General features: G+C 36.9%; 1 protein-coding gene across 1 annotated transcript; it reads right to left on the bottom strand.

Annotated features, from left to right (window-relative positions):
* Nucleotides 1-2525: 2525 nt before the first annotated feature.
* LOC133720733 (xylan glycosyltransferase MUCI21-like) lies at nt 2526-5468 on the bottom strand. Its single transcript, XM_062147190.1, has 3 exons — nt 4693-5468; nt 4500-4577; nt 2526-4070 (listed from the first exon to the last, which is right to left on the bottom strand). The coding sequence occupies exons 1-3, from the start codon at nt 4907-4909 to the stop codon at nt 2758-2760; spliced, it is 1608 nt and encodes a 535-aa protein (XP_062003174.1). The 5' UTR covers nt 4910-5468; the 3' UTR covers nt 2526-2757.
* Nucleotides 5469-14366: the final 8898 nt, after the last annotated feature.

Genomic DNA, 14366 nt, shown 5'->3' on the forward strand with positions numbered 1-14366 from the left:
ACTTATTTACTTAATGCAAAAACCTGAGAACATAACACAAATGATGTCCCAATAATAATATAAAAAAGTGAAAAATTGTTCCCTAATAAATGACAAACCGAGGGCTATTCACTATCTATGTAGATAACCACGTTCTGTAACAAAGTCACCGGAAACGCTCTACCTGCCGGCGACCCGCGTTCCGGATCGGACGAACCCAATCGCGGGGCGTTCGCGATCCGGATCGGCAAACATAGCGATCCCATATATGCCGCCGGATCTGTAATACTCTCTATCAGTCAAACCCACACCAAACCCAAACATTTTCTCCCATCTCTCTCTGTTTTCTCACTGTTCGTCTCTGATCTCATGGCAATGGGCCAATGGCACTCAGACCCATTGACAATGCTCTCCCAATTACACCAGAAAGACCCAAGAAGCCAACCAAAGTTGCTCTTCCGATTCAAAATCAATCAACGCCAAACATAGCGATCCCACTTGAAGAACGAAGAGATTCGGCGATCCGGCGACCACTTCTTCTTGGCGGCGGCGGCGGCAGTTTCTTCTTGAAGGGTGAAGACTGAGTCGGCACCTTCTTGAAGCGTTGTTATTCACGACGTGAATTGAGATTTTTTTTTTTAGTCAAAAGCATAGATGATTAAGCTGATGATGATTATCTACAAAAAAAAATTAAAGGCAGCTTTCTTTATTATTTATTTTTCTGTTATTTGTTAATTTACTTGTTCATCCACCATAAGGATGGTGGTTGTTATAGTATGTTAATAAGGGGTATTTAGGTAAAATAAAAGTCCTTTAGGATTAGGACTAGGAATCTCTTTATTATTTTTTATAATTTTATTTATCATAAGTAATTTATTTTAATTAAAATTAGCTAATATATCCTAGCGTACCGCATACCGTAAAGACCAGCGTACCGCGTATCCGTATCGAAATGTTCCGCGTTTCAGGTGACTTTGTTCTGTAACTAGGTATAAAATACAATGACAATTGACAAGTTCCTGGCAGTGGCCATGTGGGTTCATGGTCCATTTGTGCATTATCTGCCTCCTTGTGGAGCTTTTATTCCATAATTATTTTTATTTATAAGGTTGCGTACTTGTGTTTGGAACCATTCTATTCTGATCAATTCCTGAATAGGCTTAGCTCTTTATCATGTGACACAAAAAGTCTTTGTTTATGAATCTCACTGCAATCATCATTTTCTATTCTGCGATCTGCATAATGGAAATTGAATGTGCTCATCATGGTAAAAGATAGAACAAGTAGCAAAACTGCACGCCCTTTTCAAGATATGTACTATATATGCTTCTTCTCCCATCATTTTGGTTCATTACAATAATGCATTCCCACTCTGAAACACCTCACATGGAGAGTTGCGAACCTTTCTATCCATCTACATCCCTCATGCATACCTCAAACGGTTAGATAGATTTTTGTTTGACCTGTCATGGACCTGTTTTGGTTGATTGCCAAACAGACGCAGACAACACTCACGTGCCATGTGTGCCTCTGCCAAACACGAAACACAAAAATATGGCAACGGTCACTGGTGCCTAAAGATGATGCATACATAACAGAGATGTATATCTGACAATTTGGAATATGCACGGTTGGTTTTGGTCAAGCAACACTAATTTGTAGGATTATCCAACAAAGTATAACATCACTACATTTATATGAAAGTTCTATGGTATATTAGCATATTGGTAGATCAAGATAGATCAACTTCATATAACAATATATCAGCTCCCTGAGCAAGTTCACTCGTTGAACTTGACCGGTCAAGACTATTCACTGCTTTTTTGCCTTGTATTTCCACTATTGAGCTTGACCAGTCAGATACTGTTCACAAAATGTCATGACTAGTCAAGTTTTTAGTCAAGAAGACATTTTGTTAACAGTATCTGACTGGTCAAGCTCAATAGTGGAAATACAAGGCAAAAAAGCAGTGAATAGTCTTGACCGGTCAAGCTCAACGGGTGGACTTGCTAAGGTCGTAATTGAGCTAGTTTATTAAGTCAATCTATCTTTGTATTTACTTGATGTATGCATTACCACACCCAAAAAAATAAAAAATAAAATAAAATAAAATAAAATAAACTATTAAAAATTTTACTTGATGTATGGATAAATGTATGGTAAAGAAATCCAAAAAGCCTACAAACTTCCGTCCTTATACCCCATTTGGTTTGGGAAGTGTCAGAATTCAATTTCCCACAGATATGGAAAACCAAACCCAAAGATGCTAAATGGCTTTGATTTGCTTAAATCTTGGGGATCCCTTTCCCAAGCAGCATGTTTGTTTTTGACAAATTGCAAGTACCGGACAAGAGAAATGGTTTCTTTTTCAAGAGACCTTGTGTAAACACGACTACACAAGCCTCCTAAACTTATTAACTAATCAAACAATAACTGACTCACGAGTGAAGAAAGAAAAACGCAGAAAGAAACTTTTGTTTCGGCGTGATTTTTGCAGCCAAAGTAAATATCAAAGAATCAAAAGTCAACATTAGTCACAGAACCAGTTAAAGAAAAAATTGCTTTTGATACACTTGATAATTAAAGAATGAAAAAATTCCTAGAAGAACAAGTATTTACCAAAACTAAAGCTTCTTTGTCCAATGCTTGATGTACAGAGTTCATATATGTTCAACAATTTCTACCGAGTACAAAGAAACCTTCCTCGCATAGCCATTTTACACCATTTACAACATCAAAATGATTTATGTAAGGCAAAGAATCAGTACACCTTTGAAATCACTGTGAATATTGCAGATGGGGACGCTGGTTCATTCTACTCAACATGTAATCATAAGCACGAACCAAACGTTTCCGAAATCTCCCAAGGTCTAATCTCACAGTTTGGCCATCAAGATAGATCTTCTTTGTGTATTCCCATCCCTTTTTGTTTACGCTCTGTGGATCTCTAAGAACAGGATCATCTCTATCATATTTGCCGTACAAAGAGCTCTCTCTTGCGAGAATTTGATAGCCAATGTATTTCAAGCCAAGCTTCTTTGCAGGTTCTCCATAATACTCTTCTGCTGCCCATTCAGTTCCGAGAGGAATAACTTGGATGAAAACAGAGTGCGGCTTCATGAAGAGACAATGAGTCATAGCAGCACCATGAACTCCAATCATGACATCACTCGCATCAAGTGCCCGATAAATCTTTGCTAACTCTGTTGTGGGGTCTGGTCTCAAAACCTCAACTTCAAAACCGATTTTCTCAGCCATCTTCACCAATAAATTTTCATTAGTTATCGCTCTTGATCCATTCCGAGATATGATTAGCAGTTTAGGCTTCTTCAAAAGTTGATCTTCTTCCACTTCTTTTTTGATTTCTAAGGAGCTTTCAAATGTGGGAGACACTGAAAGCTTCTCCTGCGCTTCTCGTTCCTCATCTTGAATTAGACCTCTAATTCGAGGCCAGTAAGCTCTGTCTAGGACATCCCGGAAATCAACAATGTCCTTATTCCTCTCCATCAATGAAGAATCAACAGAAAGCTCGTCATGAATTCTCAAACCAACAATGGCCTCAGGGAAGCAATGAGTTCTCTTATCTCCACTGAAGTCTATAGGTGGATAATCTGATAGCTGTGAAAGAATGTCTCCATATTTCATGACCCACCAATTATGATAATCCTGAATGACAAACACAACCTTTTTGTCGAAATGCTGGGACGTAATGTACAATGGCAGAATCCCATCATTGAATTCATGATAAACATTGCCAGTATAGCCCCCAGTCGAGAAAAACACGGCTGGAACATCATGTTGGACATCACACTGTTGTTGGTACATGTCTAGAGTACTGTCTTTTTTTGCAATGAGGTGTAATTCATCAATGGTGTTCATCACACTAGTTTCCCATTTCCGGGTGTATGGTTTGATCCTTTCGTGTTGGAGTTCCTCATTTTCCTCAACAATACCTGAAAACAGACTTTTGGAGCTACTTCTGTCTTCAGATCCATAGACAAAGATCGAAAAGGAAGTAGACTGGGTTCTCACATCCCCTTTCATGATACAAATATCTGAACGAATACTGCTACGATCACAACATATAGCTCCTGCACATACAGAAAGAAATTACAATTAATTTTTACTTTAACTGAACAAAAGCATGAAACTTTATCATAGGGATATATAGTATGATCAAACTCAAGACAAATGAGAGAGGGAAATGATTCAACTTCTAATTAATTACACAGCTTCATTACTGAGAAAACCGAAGAACATAGAGAAGGAAATTTCAATTTGAGGCACTATTCTATTAGTGACTTCAACAAAGCAAAAGCACTCAATAGTATTAGAATTTTATTTTCAACACTGTTTGATTATCTTCTTTTGAGGCACCAAAAGGAGCAGTCATCAGTGAATGTTAGTAATCAAAAGGAACACCTTTAGCCATCCAATAATCATGTCTGACAAAATTTTGAAAGGTAAAAACTGATCATCCAAACAATTTAAATATAGAAAGGGAGAGGCAGAGTACTAACCATCAGAGATCGAAGAACACAGGGGAGCATTTATATTCATATCACCAGCAAGCCCTTCATCTTCTATCAGAGTTGAATCTACAAAACATAAACGATCCACCATTATAAACATACAGATAAACTGGAACAGAGAAAACAACTGAAAAAAAAAATTAATAAAAACTTTGAGACAGAGACAGAGATAGGAACTTACATAAGAGAGAGAAAGTGGTGCTGGAACTGAAAAGGTGAGGGGCTAATATGAAGCTGCAAGAGAGAAGAGAGATGAAGAGAAGATAGAGAAGCTTGGGGCTTGATCTTTTGTAATAACCAGAGTTTGCAAACTCCATCAGAAACGTCTGAGACTCTTCATCTTCGTCTATATGCTTTTCACCTTTTTTCCACTGATGACACCGCTGATAGCGCACCATTGTCTTCTGATAAAGCTTCGATTTTTAAATTTTTCTCTTCCCCTGTTTTCTCACCTTTTCCCTGTTCAGCTTTTCAATCTGGGCTGGTTTTTGAAGTGAACCCAGAAAGAGAAAGAGAGAAAGGAGAGAGGTTTATGGGTTGTGATGGTTTTGGGAACAAAACCCAGATGAGGAAAAGGAGAGAGATTAAGAGCAAGAGCAAAGCTGGTTTTTTTCTCTCTCTTGGATTCCTCTGTTTCAGAGAGATAAAGAGAGAAGAGAGATGGGTTTTTTTTTTTTTTTTTTTTTTTGATGTAGGAGAGAGATGGGTTTGGGGTTTATTGGAGAAGGTGCTTGTGAGTTGAGGCTTTTAAGGGAAGGAAGGAAAGAGTTAAAAAAAATGAAAAGGAGCTGTCAAAGACTGAAAGGAGGGAGGGAGGCTCATTCGTTCAGTTTTCTCTGAAGAAATCGAATATTTTATAGGAGTTGCAGCCAGTCAAATACGTGTAAAGAAAGATGGACACTGTATCGCAGAAAAGACCTGTTGAGACGTTGAGTTGAGTCGAGTTGTGCTGGTCCTTCTTTCCTCTCTCCCTCCCTCCCTCGGTTGGCTCCTCATCTTCTTATTCTTTGGCATCTGGGAAATTTAATTTGTGCACTCAACCCATTCCCACGTGCCTTTGAAAGCTGTGTGCAGCTCGCCAGCTTGGCACTGCTACACTCCCTTATATTAGGATATTTAGATTATGGACCAATTTATGGTGGAATGGATTGGCCACTAAGAAAAGAATTTGCAGTCAGACCAGTTAATAAGTAAAGATATGTTGAGAGCATCTACAATAAAATAGGTAGTAAAAAAGTAGATTCTTAAAAAAAAGAAGAAATTTTTTTTAAGCAACAAAGAAAACAAAAATTACAAAACAAACCCACGAACACAGGCTCATTCCAGCTGATCCTCAAAATTATCTTTTTGTTTATAGTTTGGAGCATTTTTATGGTGGGGAGCAACCTACTTACCCAGAAACGACCCAAATTATCGGTTTGAGAATCCAAATCAAATTTTTGACACGGTTTAAATTTCTCAACGACCGAATTAATCGCCAAATTTAGTTGGACAAGGTAGGGATCTTCTCTAGTTGGAGCAACTTTCAAAAAATTGTTAGTTGGACTGAATAACATCAAGTATATTTTTTTTGTTATTAAAAAAAATTTGCATATAAATATTAACGGCTGAGATCTGTTGGTTCAATTGCACGGCCATTGCATAGAAGAACTTTTCCTAAATTGAAATTGGATGTCCAATAATCCTCTCTTTACTTTAGTCATTTTGGGTAAATATTTGAGTTTTCATAAACCTAATAAAGAGTCATGATCGACTCTTTTTTTTCTTTTTCTTATTTGTGAACACATAAGTATTGACGTTTGACCTATATGATTGTCCACGATTTAATTAAAATTAAATGTGTTCAATCTTAAGTCATCAATGCTTATATTATGCTGGGCCAATAACAATTAAGGTCACTTTTAATAATTTTATTACTCTATATGCTACCTTTTTTTTGGGGGCCAATGATAAAAGAGGTCAATTTGAAGTGCTTTATTATAATTTAGGATACACAAATGTCCCTATGATAATTAAGGTCACCCATTAACAACCTACCACTGAAAATACAAATAATTACAAAAACTGTCACCGCATCTCTCTCTGTCCCTCTGTCCCTTTATCTCTCTCTCTCTCTCTCTCTCTCTCTCTCTCTCTCACACTGCGGCTCCGATCTGGATACCCACGGCAGCTGCTCCTTCTCCGCCGCACACGATCGCACCCTGATCAAGGGCTTCTCCGGCTGCCCCTCCCCGTCCTCTGGGGGCTAGATCTCTACAAGAATAATCTATGTTGGGTTGACGACGACGACGACTCGGACTTGTCCTGGCACGGGGTGAACTTCTAGGACTTGATCGTCACTTTTCAAGTTTAGTCTTGGTCAAGGTCAGTACCATTTTCAAAAATTCTTGCCTGATGATGGGTCTGCAATTGTGTTCTACAATTGGGTTTTAGTTATGCGTTTATGTTCATCTTTAATAGCATCCCCAAATGAAAACCGTGATGCTTCATGTGACCAACCAGATGAAGTTATAACTCCTACAGCGGAAGGTATGAGATGTGATTCCATGAGGGAAAGTTGTGTGGTTGCGAATGCTAGCCAATGTTCAGATGATGTTTCAATTAACTGCCAATCATCGGATTTGATTGTTTTGGATAAATCGGATGGAAAAGGATGGAATGAACTGTTAGAGTCATCGATTGGTGGGTTATCAGCTGAATCGAATGGTGATTTCTTTAATACTATAAAACTGCATTTTTTTTTATATGTTCTCTATTGGTTTGGTTTCTAGTTTGATTCCTGCATACATTCTTTAATCACATGTCACTAACTAAGTAACTGACCATGTCACTAACCAAGTAAGTAATTGACAATGTCACTAACCAAGTAACTGTCAGAAGCCAAGTCACAAGTTAATAGCCAAGTCACTGTTAATCACATGTCACTAATTAAGTAACTGACCATGTCACTAACCAAGTAAGTAACTGTCAGTAGCCAAGTCACAAGTTAATAGCCAAGTCACTGTTAATCACATGTCACTAACTAAGTAACTGACCATGTCACTAACCAAGTAAGTAACTGACAATGTCACTAACCAAGTAACTGTCAGAAGCCAAGTCACATGTTAATAGCCAAGTCACTGTTAATCACATGTCACTAACTAAGTAACTGACCATGTCACTAACCAAGTAAGTAACTGACAATGTCACTAACCAAGTAACTGTCAGAAGCCAAGTCACATGTTAATAGCCAAGTCACTGTTAATCACATGTCACTAACTAAGTAACTGACTATGTCACTAACCAAGTAAGTAACTGTCAGTAGCTAAGTCACAAGTTAATAGCCAAGTCACTGTTAATCACATGTCACTAACTAAGTAACTGACCATGTCACTAACCAAGACCATGTCACTAACCAAGTAAGTCCAACCAAGTAACTGTCAGAAGCCAAGTTACATGTTAATAGCGAAGTCACTGTTAATCACATGTCACTAACCAAGTAACTGTCAGTAGCCAAGTCACAAGTTGATAGCCAAGTCACTGTTAATCACATGTCACTAACCAAGTAAGTAACTCACCATGTCACTAACCAAGTAACTGTCAGTAGCCAAGTCACAAGTTAATAGCCAAGTCACTGTTAATCACATGTCACTAACTAAGTAACTGACCATGTCACTAACCAAGTAAGTAACTGACCATGTCACTAACCAAGTAACTGTCAGAAGCCAAGTCACATGTTGATAGCCAAGTCACTGTTAATCACATGTCACTAACTAAGTAACTGACCATGTCACTAACCAAGTAACTGTCAGTAGCCAAGTCACAAGTTGATAGCCAAGTCACTATTAATCACATGGCACTAACTAAGTAACTGACCATATCACTAACCAAGTAACTGTCAGAAGCCACTGTTACTGGTACAATCACCAACAAAATTCTAGTGATTTTTCTTTATTCCATCTATATAAATGCACTAGAGATACAAAAGTATTGCTTGATTCCATCCTTGTCTTGAATAGATATAACTATTTTGTTTGAAAAATAATTTGATGGTAATACATTGCATTTGCAAAGAAAATACATGACACAGTTTCTAAAACTCATTAACTAAAATGTTGGAGACAAAATTCAGGCTATATGATTACAGTAAACCTATTATATAATGTCTTAACTTCAACAATGGAAATCAAAAGTGAGCGACGTAGTGATTTCCGCTTCTCTAAAGGTTGAACCATGGAAGGCCAAAAAGCCTATTAGGTGGAAAAGTATTAAGCAACTAACATCTTCAAAGAATGCGAGAGACCACTTTAATTCCTGTGAGCTGGTGAATGTGATCTGCTACGGCATTTGGTCCGAAGATGTATGCGACTATTATATAAACTTTCTTCCTTTGGGAGAAACGAAGACTCGGAAAAAGTAGGGCTGCTGTCCAAAAGACTAGGTGCTTACTGATAACCCGAGTGAAACTGCAAATGTGACTAGATGAGTTGCAGACCTTTTGGCAGGAAATGCCCAATGTCATCATATGCAAAAAGGTAAAATCCCAAGTTCATATCATCATAAATTCCCTGCAAACAGAGACAATTGACCAGGATTTAATTGAGTCACACTTGATATCTCTTTTGAATCCACCATCGGGTAATAAGAAATCAAGAGAAGCAAGCGAGAATACAGCAAAATCAATCAATTTCTATCTCAAAGTTGGCTGATTATGTTCCTAAAAATGATTGATCCAACAGTGCCCATTAGTTTGAGAATTCTACTACACCAATTGAAAGAATGATAAGCATCAACTATAATACCTCCAAGCACTAAAAAATTGCTTCATGTAGATAGACTTCCCTCATAACAAAAAAACATAATTTTCAATTGAGCCACACTTCAAAAAGCTTTTAGGCCTAAAATGTATGTTCTAGTACCTAGTTTTGACAATGGCTAATATGTTAAAGATGTGAATTACAATCCATAATTTTGACAAGCCTATAAAGCAAAGAGATACTGCAACGTACTAACCAAACCCCCTTGCATATAATTATCAAGAAAAAAAGTTGAACAATATATCAGCATCTCACACCATATTTGAACCACCACAAACACATCATGTCAGGTTTGAAAATGAGTTAAATAAATTACATACCTGGCAGCATCAAATACGGGCTTTCCATTCCATCTATGGTTTACACAGTTTTAAAGCCACAATCTCAGACAATAACCAAAAGGCAGAGCATGCCAATACAAAGAAACTTGTTGATAAATTATAACAAAAATCCCATCCACAAGGGAAGCAAGACCATACAATTTTCATGCGTTACAGCTAAGATTCAATCATCTTAACACATATAACAAGGAAATCAATCATCCTAAGATTCAATTAAACAACAATTAAATGAATGATTAATCTAATGACTCAATTAAGCAGCTAAAGAATTCAAACTTCTGATCCGAAACACAACAATTCAGGATCGCGAAACCAGATCAAACAAGCTTAATCAAATTGAAGAGAGAAGCGAGCTTACGTTGATGTCATCACTGGAGGAGATCTCCTTGGTGGCCTTCTGGCTGAACCAGTAGGACCCCGCCTTGTTCAGAATCTGATCCCTGTAATTTCAATCCTTCCATTCTTGCCGACGACGACGTGTTTCGGCTTGATCGCGACGGAAGACGAAGAAGAAGTGACGTGATTAAGGCGAGGAGCAACGAAGCCAGAGATCCAGAAAAAGAGAACAAAGTTGTGGATTGAAGCTCCAAAATCGAGATTACATATCGTCGTAGACAGACAAAGCGCAATTGGAAGCTGGCGGCGGAGAGAGAAACTCGGAGAGAGAATCTCCGATCAAATCGAATCAAGCTTTCTGATCAAAAGAGAGAGAAAATTTGAGCTCTGAAATTTTGATTGAACAGTTATAAACGTTTGTTACCTAAATAGGGGCAGAATCGGAATCAAAAAAATTAAAAACTGACCTGTTTTAACATCACCTCATTATTCATAAGGACTAAATTAATATTATTGACAAGTCATTATGGACCTTTTTATCAAGTGGGAAACTAAGTGACCTTTTTATCATTTCACTATCTAATGTGACCTTTTCCCTCATTTCCCTTTTTTTTTGTTTTTGGATGCTAGTTGGACCTTTAAATTTGATATTTGGATCTCCATCTTTTTTCAATTTTCAATAGATTTTGTCAACTTATATGAAAAAACAAATAAGGACGAACAGAGAAAAGTACAAACAAGAAGAGTTCTTACCTCCCCCATTAATATAACATTCAATTTTTTTTTTTTGAAATTTCCTTATATTACCTGTATAACTTTATAATACACCTAAAACAATTAAGTAGAAATAATTAATTTCTATACATGACCCCATCATTTAATATAAAAGTAAATTCAAAATAATATGCTTTGGAATTTCCTTAAACTAAATTTATAGAATATTTTGGTATAGTTTTTTTGTTTATTGAAATTTTAGGATAGTTATTACTAATTAAGATTCAAGGTAATTAGATTTAATCATATATTATTTATTGATAACACAAAATCTTTTCTAGTATCATCCATATTGCAAAACAAGCAAAAATAAACTATGATCTAGATTAAAAGAAAAATCTTTATAATCGTCCTACTTGTTCGGCCCTCCAAAAATCACTTTTTGGTTCCACTACTGAAAGTATATAAAAAATGTAGGCAGCTTCCTCACAAAATTTTTCGTGGTTAAATTAATAGAGACAAAAAGAAAAAGAAAAAAGAAAAAAAATAACAATAACAAATTATTGAAGATACATATTTAATTGTTGAAGGGTGTTTTGGTAAAATTAAGGAGGTGTACTTAGTTTTTTAAGTACTTGAAAAAATGAATTTGAGGTTTATTAAGTAAAGATGTCAAATATCAAATTTGGAGGTCTAACTAGAACCTCCATTTTTTTTTCTCCTCATAAAGCCAAAAAAATATTTTTTAAAATCAATATTTATAAATATGTCTCTGGCGAGTGATGGTGGGGTATGCAATTAGTCTCTGGCTTGGGACGGTGAGAAGTCAGGCCGACGCAGGTGATGGCTCATGGCGTCAAGATGATGGGGTCGGGCTGGATCTCCATCGGCGAGATGATGGGGCCGAGATTATCCTTCTCTGATGACGGGTAGTGGAGCAGCAGCAGGGCACGAGGTCAGTGATGGTCTGGGTGCCCAAAGTTGGGCCTGGGCCTCTGCTCTATTGGATTGCTTAATAGGGTTTGGGGTTGGGCCTGCCTACTTGGGGTGTTGCAAATTGTATATGAGCCCGATGTTATTAGAGTTCGTATTTGGGACCCGGGAGACTTTTTAAGGGCCCTAAACTTTTCGGCATTTTGGAATTGCTTCTTTGGTTTCTTAGGTAAAAGATTGCTCTCTATTCGGCGTATTATTTTGCTGGAGTAGGCAAGGACAGTCACATTACTGCCGGTTACCTTGATAGGAGGTTACCCCCTATTCGACGTATGTCTTTGTGTGGAAGTATGGTCGACCATACTATTGGTACCATTTTACATAGCCCGGATTCTGTCTGTTGCTTCATCAAATGCTTAATTGCATCCCTTAGTACCCTTTTTTAAGTGTTATTTCCGATACCTTGTTGCATCTAGTATTGGTTTTGTTATTTTATATTTTGATGTAGTTTCTACATCTATAAGTTGTTATTTTCTTTGAATTATTTTTAATAAAATGGCTAACTATTTCTCTCAAAACAAAATAAATCATGGTATGAACTTTCTCTAGTTGGAGCAAATTTTAAAAAAATGTTAGTTGGACCAAATATGATTCAAGTACATAGTTCACTTGCATCTCCAGTGCATAGAAGAATTTTCCCTAAATTGAATGTCCAATACCTCTTTACTTTAGTAATTTTGGGTAAATATTTGAGTTCTTTCATAAACTTAATAAAGAATCATCATATACCCTAAGTATTGACTTTTGACCCATTTGATTGTCCAGGATTTAATTAAAATTAAATGTAACATTATTGAACAATTCAATCTTAATTAAGTCATCAATGCTTATATTATGTTGGGCCAATAATAAATAAGGTGTTGAAGGAAACCCAGTTTGTGTGTGCCTGACCCAAACATGATTACTTCTTCTAGTTGTAATAGGGTAGAATATTCTAGATCTCCTAATCCATATTTGGCTAGGATACCTTGTACTCCAAGGAATTGTACATGTAATCCTCTATATAAAGAGACTCCTATTATCAATGAAATCATATCAGTATTCTCTTAAATTCTCTTATTTTAAAACATGTTTATCAGTAGGGAAGTTCTAATCCTGAATCAAAAAGCCAAAACCCCAGAAAAATCCTAAAATTCCATTATGCAGCACTTGCCTCACAAGAAGCCCCCCCCCAAAAAAAAAACCCGCCTAGCCCTTGTGTCGCACACTTATGCTGCTCGCTAGTAACATCTCATGCTTGCCCAGCGCTACCCTTGTTAGCCAAATAGCCACCCTCAAGTATAAAGGGTATAAGTAATAGTATATGGATTTAAGAAAGGTTGTTGAACCCACGAGGATTGGATTCCTATCACTAACTAGGGTGTGAACCTAAGTAGAGCTACAATATGCAAATGTAGAATCACGGAGCTAGAATCACAAGGTAATCTAAGCTCATGGTCAGTATGTGCAAGATGGAGTAGTGATTTAATTTTGGTTTTTGAAGATAGTTTTGAATCGAAAACAACTAAATGCACAAAGGTAAACTAAATTACTCTAAACTAAACTAGTGATCAAATAGATGAAAGTTAAGATTTAGATTGTCTACCACCAACCTCTCTTGCAAGTATTGATGCATTTCAATATGATGATGCTAAACTAATTAACCAATTTCTCTCCTTGCATCTCTCTCGGGTATAATAAGAGACATGCTCCTTTTGTGATATCAAGCAACCCCTCTCGGGTGTAGTACTTAACTACTTAAATCATGCATTTTAATCCGGTTAGGTATCTAGTGCATTACCCTAAGCGCATAAAGTTTGGAGATGAAGAAATCATGCAAACCAATGAAGCTTATCTCTAAGTGATTGTAATTCACAATCCCTACATGCACACTAGTGTGCTTTCATGCTTTAACATTCAAAGATTACCAAGCTCTAAACATTATATCATGACATGGAAACACACATACTCAAAGTGGTATAGTCGAAGCATATGCATTCAACTCTTGAACTAGCATCTAGGCATGCTAAAGAAAATTGCAATGACATCATATTATAGCATCAATCCATACAAGATTGGGTATAGATTTCAACTCTAATCCCAACAAAGTACTACTCACTCATGATTACATATACTAACTTCATAATCAAATTAAACACCAAAGTATAATCTAGAGTAAAAGGGATAGAGTTGGCTTAGTGGTGTGTCGGATGGTCCTCAAGCTCACGTCTTGGTGGTGATGGTGATTCCCTCTCCTTTTTGCTCTTGAAGATTTGATGAAAAAAGATAGTGGAGCTTGTATTATGTATTGTGTGAATAGGTGGAGTAGATGGATAAAATAATGATAGAAAAGAGAGTGGAAAAATGATGTAGTAGTGGTGGTTAATGGAGGTATAGGATACGAAATGGTGGTGGTGGTGATGGAGGAGATAGAGTAGTATGGATGGTATGAGTTTGGAATTTGGGAGGTGGAGATCGAGGTTTTGTGGTGGAGATAGAAAGAGAAAAAAGATGTAATGAGTGGTATGGGTGGTGCCTGTTCCTTGTGAGAAGAGATGCTTAAATAGATAAAGATAGAGGTGTGAAAATGATGATGAGAAGCCAAGATAGCAGCTCAAGCATTGTAAGAAGCATAGAGGTGGAGTATGAGAGTGCTAATAGATCCCAAAAACAAGGGAAAATGGTATTGAAGAGAT

This window comes from Rosa rugosa, chromosome 7 (assembly GCF_958449725.1).
Source record: "Rosa rugosa chromosome 7, drRosRugo1.1, whole genome shotgun sequence".
In the NCBI taxonomy this organism is placed as follows: Eukaryota; Viridiplantae; Streptophyta; class Magnoliopsida; order Rosales; family Rosaceae; genus Rosa; species Rosa rugosa.